Source organism: Natrix helvetica (assembly GCF_964273705.1).
Source record: "Natrix helvetica genome assembly, chromosome: 1".
NCBI lineage: Eukaryota > Metazoa > Chordata > Lepidosauria > Squamata > Natricidae > Natrix > Natrix helvetica.
The window spans coordinates 13,372,381-13,391,018 of NC_138548.1; the positions used below are offsets into that span (position 1 = coordinate 13,372,381).

Below are 18,638 nucleotides of genomic sequence, written 5' to 3' on the forward strand. Positions count from 1 at the left end.
AATACCACTTTATAATGCCTTGGTAAGGCCACACTTGGAATACTGCATTCAGTTCTGGTCACCATGATGTAAAAAAGATGTGGAGACTCTAGAAAGAGTGCAGAGAAGAGCAACAAAGATGATGAGGGGACTGGAGGCTAAAACATATGAAGAACGGTTGCAGGAACTGGGTATGTTTAGCTTAAGAGAAAGAAGGACTAGGGGAGACATGATAGCAGTGTTCCAATATCTCAGGGGTTGCCACAAAGAAGAGGGAGTCAAACTATTCTCCAAGGCACCTGAGGGTAGAAACAAGAAGCAATGGGTGGAAACTAATCAAGGAGAGAAGCAACTTAGAACTGAGGAGAAATTTCCTGACAGTTAGAACAATTAATGAGTGGAATAGAAGTTGCCTTCAGAAGTTGTGAATGCCCCAACACTGGAAGTCTTTAAGAAGATGTTGGATAGCCATTTGTCTGAAACGGTATAGGATTTCCTGCCTAGGCAGGGGGTTGGACTAGAAGACCTCCAAGGTCCCTTCCAACTCTACTATTGTATTAAATAATGACCAGCCTTATGGTAGGGAGTGGTAATCCAAGACTGCATTATAACTCTTGCAGTATTGCTTCCAGCTATATTTTTTTTCTTCAAAGGCTTAAGATCATGAAAAATGAACACTAATCTCTAAAAATGGATCACCCTCAAACCAGAGAAAAATCAAGTCTCCAGTCTCATCTGGCAAGCTAATCATCATCCCCCCCTCTCCGTCTTCCTAAAAGAAATTACAAGTAGTCCTCAAAATAATTGAGGCCAACATTTCTGTTGTTAAGTGAGGCATTTGTTAAGTGAACTTTGCCCCAAATTAAGACCTTTCTTCTTGCCACAGTTGTTAAGTGGATCATTGCAGTTGTTCAGTTAGTAATATGGTTGTTAAATGACTTTGACTTCCCCGTTGACTTTGCTTGTCAGAAGGTTGTAACAGTTGATCCCATGACCTCAGGACACTGCAACCGTCGTAAATATGAAACAGTTGCCAAGGGTCTGAATTTTGATCACACGGTCATGGGGATGCTGCAATGGCTGTGTGAAAAAAGGTCACGAGTCATTTTTTTCAATGCCATCCTAAGTTTGAACGGTCACTAAACGAATTGTTGTAAGTCGAGGACTATCTGTAAACATCGCTCTGCCTGCAAATGGTTGCTAAAACTGGCCATTAGCTTTCAGAAACTTGATTAGATGTCATTTAGTTCAAGATTTCAAGCAAGGGAATGTTGTACCTCATCCTCCATTTTTCCCTCACAATTATCCCGTGAGTTAAGTTGGAGTAGGAGGGAGGCAGTATTTCTCTATGGTTGAGGACAGATTGCAATTTACACCTCCACCATCTTTCCTGATCAACCTCACAGCCTCTGAAAGGAATTGCCCACCTTCATGTCTAAGGAAATGCCATTTTGCCCCCCCTCCTTTTTGGGGGGTGGGTGGGTGGGTGCAGTGAATTTTCACATCCCCCTGATGCAACCAGTTCTCATGCAAAAAAAATGTTCTAGTTATGCACTTCAAAGCCCTTTGTGATCCTAATCTTACAGATTGCAAATTTGCTGCTACTCCACCCCTTTTCATCTAATCTACCTCGCCTAATTTTTGCAGACATCAAAGTCAGGATTTTTTTCCCCATCCTGTGGAAGTCTCACCCAAAGAACATCTTCCTGTCAACCTCTGGCCTTGGAGCCCTGATGCCGTTCTCTCCTTCCCCCCCAAGTGTAGTTGCAGCCAGCTGCACCAGTATTTTTGGTTGGTTGTGGAGGGATACCAGTTCTGTGGGCTTAACAGCTGTTCTTATTAATCCACAAAGTTAAGTGATATATTGGAGAAACTAAGAATGCTTTGAAAAATCTGTGTTTGGGCATAAAACTCTTTGGGCAACTTCACAGGGCCGACGTGAAGATAAAGCAGAGCAGGACAAAATTTCTCTGGGATGCTAGAAAGGAGGAGATCCAGGTTGAATCCCCCCCCCCTCCAGCCACAGGTGTTCATTGGCTGACTTTGGGACAGTCCCACCTTCTCAGTCAATCAGATGTAGTGGGAAACATGGCAGTGGGATCATCTAGATTCAAATCCTTCTCAAGTACAGAAGATTAAAGCAACACATTCGTAACTTCGTAACTGGCTGACCAACCGCACTCAACGTGTAAGTCCTCAATGGAACTGCATCTACATGGAGGGAAGTATGCAGTGGAGTACCCCAAGGCTCTGTTTTAGGCCCAGTACTCTTCAACATCTTCATCAATGATTTGGACGAGGGAATAAATGGGGAACTCATCAAATTTGCAGATGACACCAAGCTGACAGGAATAGCCAACACTCCAGAAGATAGGCTTAAGATACAGAAGGATCTTGACAAACTTGAACATTGGGCACTATCTAATAAAATGAAATTCAATGGTGAAAAGAGTAAGGTTCTACATTTAGGCAAGTAAAACGAAATGCACAGGTACAGTATAGGTGGCACCTTGCTAAGTAGTAGTAACTGTGAAAGGGATCTTGGAGTCCTAGTGGACCTACCATTTAAATATGAGCCAGCAGTGTGCAGCAGCTGCCAAAAAAGCCAACACAGTTCTAGGCTGCATCAACAGAGGGATAGAATCAAAATCACGTGAAGTGTTAATACCACTTTATAATGCCTTGGTAAGGCCACACTTGGAATACTGCATTCAGTTCTGGTCGCCACGATGTAAAAAAGATGTGGAGAGTCTAGAAAGAGTGCAGAGAAGAGCAACAAAGATGATTAGGGGACTGGAGACTAAAACATATGAAGAACGGTTGCAGGAACTGGGTATGTTTAGCTTAAGAGAAAGAAGGACTAGGGGAGACATGATAGCATTGTTCCAATATCTCAGAGGTTGCCACAAAGAAGAGGGAGTCAAACTATTCTCCAAGGCACCTGAGGGTAGAACAAGAAGCAATGGGTGGAAACTAATCAAGGAGAGAAGCAACTTAGAACTGAGGAGAAACTTCCTGACAGTTAGAACAATTAATCAGTGGAACAGCTTGCCTCCAGAAGTTGCGAATGCCCCAACACTGGAAGTCTTTAAGAAGATGTTGGATAGCTATTTGTCTGAAACGGTATAGGGTTTCCTGCCTAGGCAGGGTGTTGGACTAGAAGACCTCCAAGGTCCCTTCCAACTCTACTATTGTATTATTGTATTAACATTCAACACACTCTACCTCTCAAAACTGTTGTGGGGATAAAAAGGAGCCCCTCCCCCATGTAATTTTCCTTGAACTCCTTTAAAAAAAAAACCTATGATATGAATCATCTATGTTTATAGAGAAGGAGAGTGAAAAAAAGTTGGCTTGAAACTCAACATTAAGATCGTGGCATCCGGCCCTCTCAATTCCTGGCAACTAGATGGGGAAGAAATGGAGGTAGTGGCAGATTTTATTTTCCTGGGTTCCAAGGTCACCGCAGATGGAGACTGCAGCCAAGAAATTAAAAGACGCTTGCTTCTGGGGAGGAAAGCTAGGGCAAAAACTAAAAAAATGTTTTTTAAAAATACTAAAAAGCAGAGACATCCCCTCCTGCCAACAAAAGTGCGTATAGTCAAGGCTACGGTTTTCCCGGTTGCAACATATGGCTGTGAAGGTTGGACCATAAGAAAGGCTGAGTGCCAAAGAATGGAGGCCTTTGAACTATGGTGCTGGAGAAGATTCCTGCGAGTCCCTTGGACTGCAAGGCAATCCAACCGGTCAGTCCTAGAGGAGATCAACCCTGACTGCTCTTTGGAAGGCCAGATCCTGAAGAGGAAACTCAAATACTTTGGCCCCCTAATGAGAAGGAAGGACTCCCTGGAGAAGAGCCTCATGCTGGGAAAGATGGAGGGCAAAAGAAGAAGAAGGGGACGGCAGAGAATGAGGGGGATGGATGGAGTCACCGAAGCAGTAGGCGTGAGCTTAAATGGACTCGAGGATGGTGGAGGATAGGAAGGCCTGGAGGAACGTTGTCCATGGGGTCACAACTTCTCAACTAACAACAACAATATCTGTGGAGATTCTCAATCATCCAGTTCATGGTGGTTCCAAATGTGCTTTTTCCCAAAAACAACTGGACATCTTTGAGGTGTTTTTTTTCTTTGAAAATGTTTCACTTCTTCAATTAAAAACTTCAGAACTGAAGAAACATCTTGGATGAGAAGTAAAAAAAAACCAAGAAGTCTAGTTGCCTTTTGGAAAAAGCGTTTTTGGGATAGCATGTGAATTGAATGAGTAATATGCAAATACTGTCTGTTGAGATGTGCAGTTTTGACTGTACCATCTGTTGTTGGTGCAAATACTGTCTGTTGAGATGTGCAGTTGTTATAACCTTTGGAAACATTCCAAAAATTTACTGAATTTTCTCTCCTCACTTTTCCCAAGATAACGCTAACATTCTACGATTTCAACCTATTAGCAGTACTATAATGGGTAAGAAACTTAAGAGAAAGACTGGCACCTGAAATTGAATGGCTGTGAGTAAACATACAATAACACAATGCAATAGCAGAATTGGAAGGGACCTTGGAGGTCTTCTAGTCCAACCCCCTACCTAGGCAGGAAACCCTATACCGTTTCAGACAAATGGCTATCCAACATCATCTTAAAGACTTCCAGTGTTGGGGCATTCACAACTTCTGGAGGCAAGCTGTTCCACTGATTAATTGTTCTCACTGTCAGGAAATTTCTCCTCAGTTCTAGGTTGCTTCTCTCCTTGATTAGTTTCCACCCATTGCTTCTTGTTCTACCCTCAGGTGCCTTGGAAAATAGTTCGATTCCCTCTTCTTTGGGGCAACCCCTGAGATATTGGAAGACTGCTATCATGTCTCCCCTAGTCCTTCTTTTAATTAAACTAGACATACCCAGTTCCTGCAACCGTTCTTCATATGTTTTAGCCTCCAGTCCCCTAATCATCTTCGTTGCTCTTCTCTGCACTCTTTTTAGACTCTCCACATCTTTTCTACATCGTGGTGACCAAAACTGAATGCAGTATTCCAAATGTGGCCTTACCAAGGCATGGTTTAAGATGTGTGGACTTCAACTCCCAGAATTCCTCAGCCAGCATGGTTAAAATAAACCAATCCAACCATTTAAATGGCACCAAGGAAAAATCACCCAGCAATGAGGTTCCAGGTCTGCTTGCTTGCAATTTCTTGTTCCAGCATAACTCTGGAACGCCTTGAGCAATTCCAACCAAACTTGGTATACAGATGACTTACTCCCTGGAAACAAATATTGTGGGGGTAAGACACCCCTAAAACTCTTTGGGGGGGGGGGGTGTTCTGTTAAGATACAGCCTGTTGTGCCTTAAAATGGCTTCTACTGTACAGTGTAATTGCTTCACGAACTCCACAAGGGGGGGGGTTCCCTCTGGTAAGGGGGAAAATCCAACATTAGAAATTGTGTTTGGTCCGGACATTTTCTCCCTATAAATAAATACCTGGGCAACACCAGGTTATCAGTGTATAGTGTAACTATAAATATTGCTAGATAAACAAAAGAGGGAAAAAAACCTGTTTTCAAAGAACAATTCAGAAAACATCATTTTGTGAATCCAAGCCTTATTTTATATACAACTTCTCCAATACACGCAGTTAAGACAAAACACTACCGCCGCCTTTTTCCTCTCCCAACCAGGACAAAGGGCAGGGGGGAAAAACAAATATGGTTTAAAAAAAGGAACAGGGGTAAAAAGTGCTGCAGGGCATTGTGGGATACTCCTTTCCAACCCCAACTTGCAAGGCTGAAAATTCATCGATTCGCACATGTGCTTCTTCTATCATTGCTTTTTGCCACCTGGAGATCCTGAAGGGATTTCTGCCCCCGCCTCCTCCTCTTCAACCAATCAGGAGTCCTGAACCAAGGGGGGGGAAAACCAGTTCTGCCTTCTTGGGGCCACCACAGAGAAGGCCCTGCCGCGCAGAAGCCACAGAAAACTTGACAGTTCCTCATCCCTCTATCCTGATGGGAAACTTTTCTTACTAGGCGCCACTGATGCACCAGAGGATGGAAGCAGCTATTTGTGTGTGTGTGTGTGTGTTAATGCCCTGCTCCAACCTGACTCAGCTAAACGATGCCTCATGGACCTCCTCCTCCTCCTCCTCCTCCTAGTTTCCATCACTGCTAACGGAAATCCAGCTTGAAATCCAACTCCAGAGGGGTTTTTTTAAAAAAAGAAAATTTGTAAATCGCTCCCCAATTAGAACTTGGTTGTCAACTCTGGGTGGAATAGTGTGGCAGCTCTTATTTTCTTCAGTTCACCCATGAACAGGCTGGAGTTTGAATGAATAGTTCCTTGTGGGTTTCTCCAGAATTCGGCTCTGTGGTCCTGCGAGCGCCTCTATAACCGCTTGTCTTTCACGATGCCGTTCTTCAGGTGATTTCTGCGGAGGAGAAACGAAAGAACAACTAGTGGGGGAGGAAAAATCAGCTTTTACTATTCGGTCGTGCCTTCTGACCATTGGCCTCGGGCATGGCTATGCAGATGAGTGGGCATGGCCCTGGAATCGCCTCTCATACGAGTAGTCCTTGACTTATGACCTCCTTTGGAACCAAAACGTTCAGTCGCTAAGCAACGTGGTTGTTAATAACTGTTAAGTGAATCTTAAGTGTTATTTAACTGCAGTGATTCATTTAACAACTGGCAGGAAAAGGTCATAATATGGGACAAAGCTCACTTAACAATTGTCTTGTTTAGCAACAGGAATTTTGGGCTCAACTGGAGTCATGAGTTGAGGACTACCAGTATGGCATAGCTGTACATATCTAGCCATAAGTATATAATTGAGTATTTTTTAAAATCAAGGTCTATTTTCATTTCTTACAATTGGTTGGAATGGATGGATAAACCGTAGCTGATTTGTAACCTGCTTAATAACGGAGGGTATATTAATGTAGGAACTGGGGCTAATAGGGAAGGGCAACTGATTTCTTGATGATCCACTGTGATCTATAAAATAGGTGACCGGGATGTGGGACTCCTTGGATTCAGAACCTCTTGAAGGCAGCAGATGGAGGGATAAGGAAAGTCCCTACTAACATGAACGGAACAGAAGGGAGTGCTCTCTGGAGAAAAATATTGTGGGGGTAAAAGACTCCTAACACCCCTCGGGTGGGGTGGTGGTGTTCTGTTAAGATACAGCCTGTTGTGCCTTAAAATGACTTATACTGTACTGCCGTAAAATGGCTTCTACTGTACAGCACAGTGGAGTTGTCATGGTAACGTCTTCACAGTACTCCACAAGGGTAAGGGAAAAAATTTAACATTAGAAATTATGTTTGGTCCGGATATTTGCCCCCTATAAATAAATACCTGGGCAACGCCGGGTTATCGGCTAGTAATTCATAAATAAGTGTCTGAGGTCCATGCTTGAGATACATAAGGCTACAATCCAAGGAATGTCCAATATGTTGTGGATCAATCCTGAGATAGCTGTCAACGAACATCATTCTGGCATTCAGGAAAAGTGTAAGAGGGCGGAGTCTTTGGCCCTGAGTGACAGGATTTCTCCACCCTTTGGCATTTCTCCTACATGGGCTTAATATCCTCTTCGTTGCCCAATTCTCCACTCCCTTCTGCAACCCTGACTTTTGCTGGCTTAAGTCACTCTCAGAGATTTCTGGTCATATTGCTTTTAAGCTTTCCCGCTTAACCTAAAAGACCCAATGACTGGTTCCCCCCATTTACTGCAGAATGAAATTGAAGCAGCGGTTTTTAACTCTGTGAGGTTGTGTATAGTACTTTTAAATATTATTATTATTATTATTGTTATTATTTAAATGTACTTTCCGAATAAGATCTGGGGATAGCATTTTCTTCCCCCTTAATCTGTTCCATAATTTGCAGCAGCTCTAAAAGAAATTTGCGGGCCGTTTCCTACGAAGTGCCTCCTTGAGAAAGTGAAAGACGAAAGGGACTTGAAACGGATACTATTCTTGGTCTTCACCTCAGGAGGGTAGAATTTAAAAGGTTGTTAAGTCCTGTTGTGGCCCGCAGAGCAGAGCAGCAGCAGAGTCAAACAGCGAGGAGGTTGGGGAGGAACCTGGGCCAGTCCTGGAGTCTGGGGAAGGCTCTGATGAGGGCTCTGTGTCAGAGGCAGAGAGGGAACCAGGCCGTCTTGACAGTTATTAGCTGCCTTCGGAGTCAGTGAGGCAGATGAACAGCTGGAGCCTGTTCCCAGTGTGCGCATGCACAGAGTTGCCAGACAAAGGGAACAGCTAAGGAACAAGGGCCGATCCCAGGAATAAGGCCACAGGTGGAAGGTTTATTCCATAGGGAATAAAAGGAGCGAAAGGGGAGTGGAGTTTGCAGGAGACAATTAATTTATTCCTGCATTCTTGCCAAGTATTGCGGTGCCTAAAGGCTTGGCCACTCTCCAGACCTGATAAAGGTCGGTAATTGTGACCTATTTTGAAAGACTCTGGGAGAGGAAATTTTGCTGGAGAGGAAACTGTAAATTAAATAAAAAGGATTTATCGGGACGAGGATTCAGCTTCGTGCTGCTGGAGAAGCCTAGGTCAGAACAAGTCCATTGCTCTCAAGTCAAGTGTTTCTCAGCCTCAGCATCTTCAAAGCTATGTGGACTTCAATTCCCAGAATTCCCCAGTCAGTCTTAAAGCTACAGAGGTTGAGAAACACTACTCCCCAAAAAACTGAACTGGCCAGAGCTAGATTCCATAATTAACAATGGAAGGGATGCTTTTTATGGTCTCCATCAATCTATAGACTCGCTATTCCTCCCTATTTCTTCTTTCCATGCAGAACGTAGCGTACTTGCAGTCTATTTTGGAGAAATTTTAGTTGTATTGGACCTGGGTGATGCAAAGGGAATTATTTGGAGGAATTGGAAAAGTATTTGGTATCTGTTCTGACCTAGGCATCACAAAAATCACGAAGCAGACTCCTTGTCCCAACAAAACCCCTTTTTGTTAAGTTAATGTAAATTCCTCTCATTCACATCCAGCAAAAAATCTTTCAAGGGTGAATTTACAACCACAGACCTTATCAGGCTTGGAGAGCTGCCAGGCCGATATCTTCCAAACGCAAAGGTGTACAAGAAAATACTTGGCAACGAGTCTTGAGAGTCACGAACAAATCTTCACACTAATTAAGCAAACTAATTGTCTCCTGCAAACTCTAACATTCTGTTTGCTTCTCTTTATTCCCTATGGGAGGGTCATTCTCTGCCCACCTGTGCTTTTACTCCCGAGTCGGCCCTTGTTCCTTAGCTGCTCCCTTCTCCTAGCAACTCTGCGCATGCGCACATCGGGAACAGGCTCCAGCTGTTCTTCTGCCCCACTGATCTCTGACTCCGAAGGCAGCTGATAACTAATGGATGGCCCTGACCACATCTCTGCCTCTGACGCAGAGCCCTCATCAGAGCCTTCCCCCCACTCCAGGACTGGCCCATGTTGTTCTCCAACCTCCTTGCTGTTTGAGTCTGCCACCAGCTCTGCTGGTGGGACACAACAGAATCACAGGATTCAAATTGTAATTTAAGCTGTTTTTGTATGCCACTCAGAAGCAACCAACTGGCCGTTGTTAGGAGGAAGAAACTGAGTGTCAGCCATCTTTTCTTTTGGATCTTCGGCCTGCCACACTTTCTATTATTCTACTATGCATTTTCTATTGTGGGAAAATGGGGGGGGGGATTGTAGGAGTGAGATGCGATGTAGCCATAACAAAATTCTTTCTAGAAAGCCAAGGTCATCCTTTGTCTTCGCACCTCTGCACCTGACCAGAACTGGATGTGTGGAACTGCCAGCATGGCAGTGGAAGATTGAACCATGTGGTGGACTTGTGGGTGTGGGGGCAAGATCTTGAACTTTCAACTGGGTGAGGGAAACTGGGAAGCTTTCAGATTCAGGTTTTCCCAGATGTGCCAACATGACTCTCTTAATAAATTGGAACTTTGAGCAATACTTTGCCTTGGACTCTGATTTACTTTTGGATGCTATTTGGAACCCTGACACGGAGGGAAAGAAAGAAGAGAATCCCATCGCTTCCAGGCGTCCTTACCCTTCCTTCCAAGAGTTGTGGAGATGAAGCTCCTTGCCTGTCTTCTTAGAAGCAGCATCAGTATCGTATTCCCGTACGTCCTTCACTTCCTGCACTTGTCCCAGCAAAACTTTGGCCACAAAAACAACGATGTACTGCCGAGAGAAGAGGAGAAACCAATCAGTTTTGCCTGGATCACAGATTTTCCCATCATATTTTTTGGCCTTTTACCTGCTTCATCAGCCTACTGGGTCAACTTAGCACATGGGGGATATCTCCATGCTCAGATTCAGGTCTACATTCAATGGTATGGAAGGATTTAGGATTCTCTCTTAGCCTAGCTGTTCTGACCCCCCTCTCCACGCCTGGGAACAAGCCAAAACATAGGCTTGGCTGGTTGCCACTGTTTAATTGCAGATGACAAACCTTTTGGCCGAAGGCCCAGATAAATCAGAATACACGAAAAACAAACCAGATATTCACATGTAGCTCTAAGACATCGACTTTCTTCACTGCTAATTTCGAACGGTTGTTTCCTGCAAATGTCCCCTCCCAACGCCTCACCTATAAGCTCTCTTGGGAGAGGCCAATCTACAACCACCTGTGCTAATTATCGTCTGTGAGCCTGCCTACGAAGCTGCTGCTTTCGTTTCTCAGCCCATCTTACTCTCGCATCAGGAACTGACTGCCTTTGATCTTCCCCACTGCTCCATGCCTCAGGCGCCTCCTGGTGGCCACCCAGCCCCTCTGGTCCCTGCTCTGAATCTGCAACCTGCACAGGGTCTTCCACATCGTCCAGGGCAGACTCAAATGTCCCCTCACTATCTGAGTCCAGCATCAGCTGAACCGGATCCTGCTGGGCTACAACACCTAGCCTACCTCCCAAGGCTGATGTGAGGATAATGTGTGATCTGGGCATTTAGAATCAGTCTGCTGCAGGAGAACATTTGATCTAAGGTAAGACACACACCTAACGTGTGTGTCTTAGTCCACTGAGCCACCGCAGCCCAACAGTAGCGGGAACAGTAGTTCTATGCAAAACTGTGTGAATGTAAAACAATCCAGAAATAACAACTGGCTACGGATAGTCCTCAACTTGCAACCATTCATTTAGTGACCATTCAAAGTTACAATGGCACTTGAAAAAGGGACGTGACCATTTCTCACACTGATGATCGTGGCAACATCCCCACGGTCACACGAATAAACTTTGGATGCCCGGCAACTGGTTCATATTTATGACGGTGGCAGCATCCCGGGATTGTGTGATCACCTTTTGCGACCCTCTTGATGAGCCAAGTCAAAGGGGAAGCCAGATGCATTTAACAACCAGGTTATTAACCGAAGAACTGCAGCGATTCACTTAGTAACTATGGCAAGAAAGGTCGTACAATGGGGCAAAACTCTCTTAGGAACTGTCTTGTTTAACAACGGAAATCTTGGGCTCAAATTGTGGTCACAGGTCAAGAACTGCCTGTAAAAGGCCCATGAAAAGAGCACAATTATATTTACTAGGACTATACTACACACACGCATGCACAACCACAGGCTCTCTCTCTCTCAGGACCCTGGAAGCATGGCTTCTCTGGCAGCGCCTACTCACAGGAAAGAGATTCCTGCCAAAATCTAATCTCCCCCCCCCCCCCGCCCCTGCTGCCATTTAGAAAAGCCAAGAAGCCACTGGATCTTCACCGGGGCTGTAGAGAAGGGAGGGAAATGGTCATGTTTGCCAATATTTACGTATTTCTTGTTAATTTCACATTGTAATTTCTTCGTTCAGTCTTGTGAGCCACCCTGAATCACTGAGAGTTGGGTAGCATGCAAGTTAATATCATTATTATTATTATTGGTTAATCTTTGGTGAGATTCACAGCCTTTGGGGCTGATTGGTAGCTCAACAGCTTGAGTCCTAACCAAGTCGGTCATGTCTAGCTTTGTAATCAGTTTGTGCAATTTTGCTGCATTCACATATTAAATGTGAAACAGTTTCGACTTTGTTATTGTGCAGTTTGGGTTGTCAGTGGGTTTTTGTATCTTCGCTTTCAGGGCATTAGTTTGTAGTGCTTGTTCTTGAGCGGCCAGTATTAAGCTTTCCGTTTCTTTCTTGATAGTTCCCATCTTAAGCCATGTCCATGTCAAGTTGTCATCACATTTTCCTTCAATGTTTTTCAAGTGCTGTCCATGCAAAGCTTTGGTTTTCCATCTATTTAATCTGTCATCCAGCTGTTTTTCCTTATATTCTGTCTTTGTTTCTGTTGTTTTTATGCTGTTCTCCGTTTTCACAGCCTGCAGCAATTTTTCTGTAGTTTGGTTCACATAATCATTCAAACTTCGTTTTTCTTCTTCTACAGTTTGATGGATTTGCAATAGCCCCCTGCCCCCTATTTTTCTTGGCAGGTACAACCTGTCGATGTCACTTCGTGGATGTAAAGCGTGGTACATATTCAAAAGTTTGCGTGTTTTCCAGTCCAGGTTTTCCAGTTCATTCAGAGTCCAGTTGATGATTCCAGCTGAGTAGCGTATCACTGGAACTGCCCATGTATTAATGGCTTTAATTATGTTTCCAGCATTCAGCTTTGATTTTAATATTTGGTGGACCCTCCTAATGTATTCCTTTTGCGTTGACGCTTTGACTTTTCTATTCAAGATGTTATCTGCTTCCAATATGCCTAGGTACTTGTAATCATCATCCTTTGCTAATGCTTTCACTATATTTCCATTCCCCAGTTCTATTCTTTGTTTTTTTTCCATTTTTCCTCGCTGCATGGATAATATAGCACATTTTTCAAGCCCAAAGTTCATTTTGATGTCACTGCTGAACAGTTGAACTGTGTTGAGTATTGATTTAAGTTCAGAGGGGCTTTTCGCATACATTTTTAAGTCATCCATGTATAGTAGATGGTTTATCTTGTCATGTTGGCTTGAGATTTGGTATCCCAGTTTTGTGTTTCTTAGGATTATTGTCAGTGGAATTAATGCAATGTTGAACAATAGTGGTGAAAGTGAATCCCCATGGAAGATTCCTTGTCTGATGTTGACTTCACCAATGTTCTCCCTATTTGCTGTTAGAACTGTTTTCCATTTTTGCATATTTGCTTTCAAAAATGTACAGATATTTTTGCTGATTCCAAAGTTTTCCGGACAGGTGTTAATCCAGCTGTGGGGTAATGAGTCAAATGGCTTCTTGTAATCAATCCATGCCATATTTAAATTTGTTTTTCTTTGTTTTGCATTTTTTAGTACCATTTTGTCTATGAGCAGCTGATCTTTTCTTCCTCTTGATTTTTTATAATTTCCTTTTTGTTCTACTGGATACAAACTGTTTTCCATCAGATGATTGAATACTGTATTTGCCAGTATCCTTGTAAAAAGTTTGAACGTTGTTGGCAGACAAGAAATTGGACGATAATTACTTGGTTCTGTGCCTTTTTCTGGATCTTTCATTATCAAGTATTTTCGGCCAGCTGTTAACCATTCTTCGCTTGTTGCATTTTGAGCATTTGATCAAATTGAGTGGCCATGCGATGATGGAGGCTTGTCAGGTGTTTTAGCCAGTATCCATGCAGCTCATCCAGGCCAGGTACACTCCAGTTCTTGACCTTCTTTGCTTGTTTTTCCACCATGTCAGTTTTTATTACAATATTTTCCATCTTGTTTTGTGTTGTTTGTTGTTGAATATCTTTGATCCAGGAGGCAGTGATGTTCCACTGGGTTTTCCCACATTCTTTCCAAAAGTTCAAAGTTTTTTCTTTACATGGGTGAATATTAGTTTGGATTCTATTTTCATCAAGGGATCGGTAGAAGAGTTATTGGTTTCCTCTGAACTGGACATTTTCACGATATTGTTTTATTCATCCTTCGTATCTTTCAATTTTCCTTGCTATTGCTATTGCACATTGTTTTAGTTCTTCCATAATTTCCGTTACTGTTTTTTCCTACTGGTTATATTTTTTGTGTAAACTATTTTTCAGCTTTTTGTTCTTTAGTTTTCCTTCTTTTAAGAACTTCAGATTGCTGATATCCCCTCGTAGTTTTTAATTTTTATTTTCAAGTCGAATTTTCCACTTTGGTGTTCCAGTGGGTTTCTTTTTTGGCATTTTGTAACCTACTTCTGCAGTTATAACGGCGACTGTGCTATACATTAATTGGTTGGTTTCATATAGTGTGCTGGATGGAATGGAAGTTAAAATGTTGTTCAAGGCAGTTGACAGATCTTTCACTCGTTTGCTATGCCCTTCGCGAATGATAGGTAGTATTTTTCTTTCTACATTTTCTTTGATGTGGTTTTCAATTTTTTCTTTCAGCATTTTTGCTAGATCACTTAGCTCTACACTTTTAGGTTGTTGCCCAGGAGGGTCTTCGTCCTGTATGTTTGTTTCTTCCACTGGCTGGTCAATTTGTTCAGGTGTTGGACCAATTTCTTCAGCTTGTTCATCATCACTTGTTTTCTTTTTAGCCAATATTTCTAGATGTTGCATTTCCGCTTGTGTGAAAACTTTATTACGGATGATGAAGCGCCTTTGATCCATTAATCTTTGTTCAATTATGTCACTTTCCGGGTGTTGTTCCTTCCACAGTTGCATATTATTATTATTATTATTATTATTATTATTATTATTATTATTATTATTATTATTATTATTATTATTATTATTATTATTATTATTATTATTATTATTATTATTATTATTATTATTATTATTATTATACGATTGTATCACAGCGGCCAGTTGATTCCCCGGATTTGGCATTGATTACTAGTCGGGCCCCACCCAGGGGCCTAGGACGTCGTAACGTATTTTCGTAATATACGTGCAGATCCAAGCAGTGCAGCTTTTTGCATTTGACTGATGGTGATTTTGTCAAGTTTTAACTGTTTTAAATGTAATTCCAGTGCTTTTGGAATAGCACCCAGTGTGCCGATTACCACTGGAATTACCACTACTGGTTTGTGCCATAATCGTTGGATTTCAATTTTTAAGTCCTGGTATTTCGCGACTTTTTCATGTTCCTTCTCCTCAACCCTGCTATCACCTGGTATTGCGATGTCTATGATTGTAACCTTATTTTTCTCAACCAGTGTGATGTCTGGTGTGTTATGCGCTAGTATTTTGTCTGTTTGTATACGAAAATCCCACAGGATCTTGACCATCTGATTTTTGGTGACTTTTTCAGGCTTATGTTCCCACCAGTTTGTTGTTGTTTTAATATTATAATTTTTGCACAAATTCCAGTGGATCATTTGTGCTACTGAATTGTGCCGCAATTTATAATCAGTCTGCACGATTTTTTTACAGCAGCTGAGTATGTGGTCAACAGTTTCATCAACTTCTTTGCAGAGTCTGCATTATTATTATTATTATTATTATTATTATTATTATTATTATTATTATTATTATTATTATTATTATTATTATTATTGCTACTGCTATTATTATTATTATTATTATTATTATTATTATTATTATTATTATTATTATTATTATTATTATTATTATTATTGGAGTTCAGCAGATGTGTAGGATCGCAGCACCAAGAGGGTGTAAGCAGAGGTGGTATTCAGCCGGTTCGGACTGGTTTGCCTGAACTGGTAGCAAAAATCGCGGGTGGCCCTGTCCACCCTCCCCGGCTCTATGGCATCCCATTTAGGCCCTTTTTTAGCCAAAAGCATATGCGCAGAAGGCTTAGCGCATGCGCAGAGGTGCATGCACTCACATTTGCCAACCGGTAGGGAAGGTAAGTAAATACCATCCCTGAGTGTAAGGAGTACAGACTTTATAGCAGCTATTCTCAATAGTGGCCCCAAAGTCCTGGAACTAAAGATGGACTTGTTTCCTTTGCTATTAACCTTCCACACAATGGATAAAGTGATTTTGTTGGGCCGAATTTCTGCATGTTTAGCGGTGACGTTTTCTTTGGGATTCTAACTTTGCTAACCTGGATTTATCAGCGTAGATGCCTTTTTTGATCGATGTTTCTGAGTGTTATTGCATCTTATTGCATTTTCTGCTTGTAAATCACTCAATCTTTAGAAAGGGGCGATATATAAAACCACGCAATCTTCTTTATTTGGGGGAATCAAATTAGTATATACATCACTCCCTCTTGCTTTTTCTTACAGCAACTCCTCTGAAGTAGGCTGGGCTGAGAGGAAGAGAACAGGCTCCAATTCCCTCAGGAGCTTCCCTGGCTGAAGGGAGCTCAAACTGGAGTCTCCCCAGTCCTAATCAGGCACCTTCCCCACTATAGGTAGTCCTCGACCTACGGCCATAATTGAGCCATGGTTGTTAAGTGAATCACCATAGTTGTTAAGTGAAGCATTCCAGCATTGACTTTGCTTGTCAGAAGCTCCCTAGAAAAGGATGCAAACGTCAGTTTTCAATACTGAAAACTGCCAAAACTGGTATTAAAAGCGGTCTTCACCAAGCTGGACTTGAGAGGGGCATATTACCACATACGGATCAGAGAGGGAGATGAGTGGAAGACCGTTTTTAATACCCCCCCTTGGCAGTTTTCAGTACAGTACAGTTTTCAGTACATGCCATTTGGGCTACAAGGAGCACCCGCAGTCTTCATGCAATACATAAATGAGGTGCTACATAACCACCTGTACTGCGGAGTGCTCGTTTATCTAGATGACATCTTGATCTTCTCTGAAACCCTAGAAAAACACATGAAGCTGGTACGGCAAGTCCTGAAAAAACTTGGCTGCCAAGCTATATGCAAAGTTGTTGAAGTGTGAGTTTTACAAGACCTCACTAGATTCCTTGGGTTATCGCATCTCCAACGAGGGATAGAAATGGATCCAGGAAAAGTGAAAGCTGTGTTAGACTGGAAACCTCCAAGCACTCGCAGACAACTACAAAGCTTCCTTGGATTTGCCAATTTCTACAGGCAGTTCATTCCGACATTTGCAGAAATTGCCCTCCCATTGACTGAGCTATTAAAAACAGGGCCTTCCCCAACGAAGCCAAAGCAAACCAACCCCTGAAATGGACAATGGACTGTCAAAAAGCCTTTGAGAAATTAAAGCAGCTCTTTGCCTGAGAGCCCATACTACAACACCCTGACCCAAAGCGACCATTCATAACCAGATGGATGCCAGTGATGTAGCAATAGCTGCAGTGCTACTACAAAAGAATAGAGAGGGCCACCTCTTGCCGTGCGCTTACATCTCCAAGAAACTCACCACTACTGAAAGGAGGTGGGCCATTTGGGAGAAAGAAGCATTTGCGATCAGGTGGAGCATGCTCACCTGGAGACATCTCCTGGAAGAGGGTATATGCTGTTCAAGGTCTGGACTGATCATAAAAACCTCGAAACTCTCAAAGCCCATAGAAGGATATCCCCCAAACAAGTTCGCTGGGCACAATACTTCCAAAGGTTTAAATTTGTAATTAAACACATCCCTATAGGGAAGAACTTGTTGGTGGATGCTTTGTCGAGAAAACCGCAGTACGACAGTAAGAAGGAAGAAGTTGTTCAACCCATCATTTCTTCCTCCCACTAACAGGTGGCCCAGGTCACCACCCGATGTCAGGACAAGCTGACGACAGAGTTCAAAGCAGCACTCCCGGCAGACCCGTGGTTCAACAATAACAAGGACATCCTAACGATGAGTGGTGGCTTAGCCTGGAAGGGGTCCAAACTGTATGTCCTTGCAGGATTGAGGCTGGAAGTCCTACAGCAAAGCCATGATGTTAAACTACGAGTGGCCAGCCCTAGCCGATCATGGGAGATAGCAATGGACTTTATCGTCGAGCTCCCAGATAGTAGCGGGAATAAAGTGATTTGGATGGTTGATTTGTTTTCCAAGCAGGCGAATTTCATCACTTGCTCAGGGTTGCCGTCCGCAAAGAAATTAGTGAAACTGTTTGTGAAACACATTTATCGCCTGCATGGGGTACCAAAAAGGGTCATTTCAGACCGTGGAGTTCAGTTCACCGCCAAGTTCTGGAGAGAGTTCCTGAGATCCATTGGGTCCACACAAGAGCTCAACATTTCATCCCAGCATGAACGGTGCAGCAGAGAGGGCCAATGTGATGGTAGAACAATACATCCAGTGTTACGTGTACTAGCAAGATGATAAACACCGCTCGCTCCAACCCCCCTTTTGTGTGGGGGACAAAGTTTTTGTATCTACCAAATACATCAGATTAAGAATGCCTAGTAAGAAATTGGGGGCAAAATTTCTAGGTCCATTCCCGATAGACAAGATAATTAACTCAGTTACAGTTCGACTCAGTCTACCCAGAATTCTAGGGAAAATTTACCCAGTATTTCATTGTAGCTTGTTGAAACCAGTAATTGGGTCCAGCATAAGACGTCCACCCAAGCTCCCCCACCTCCTGTAGTGATAGAAGGGGAAACACATTATGAGGTGAAAAAAATCTTAGACTCCAGGCTGTATAGAGGTCGCTTACAGTATTTAGTGCATTGGAAGGGGTACCCTTTGTCCGAAGCCACTTGGGTAAAAAGTTGGGACCTAAAAGTGGATAGGTTAGTAAAACAATTCCATGAGAAGTTTCCCGATAAGCCAAAGGGTCTCCCCCCCCCCGGGAGTGGGGGAAAGAGGTGGTTAATTTTGTTATGTTAACTTTTATGTTATTGTCTTTTCCGGAAACTTTTTTCT

At 42.8% G+C, this 18,638-nt stretch overlaps 1 protein-coding gene across 2 annotated transcripts in view; it reads right to left on the reverse strand.

Annotated features, from left to right (window-relative positions):
• Positions 1-5,562: 5,562 nt before the first annotated feature.
• The window catches only part of CERS1 (ceramide synthase 1), a 65,895-nt gene continuing 52,819 nt past the window's right edge, over positions 5,563-18,638 (reverse strand). The window contains exons 6-7 of one of the 2 annotated variants that reach the window (XM_081959965.1): positions 10,028-10,161; positions 5,563-6,392 (exon numbers count right to left, since the gene is read on the reverse strand). In XM_081959965.1, the coding sequence (XP_081816091.1) occupies positions 6,350-6,392; positions 10,028-10,161 (177 nt within the window). In that variant the 3' untranslated portion in view covers positions 5,563-6,349. The remainder of the gene's footprint in view (positions 6,393-10,027; positions 10,162-18,638) is intronic. The other variant, XM_081959966.1, reaches the window with a different exon arrangement.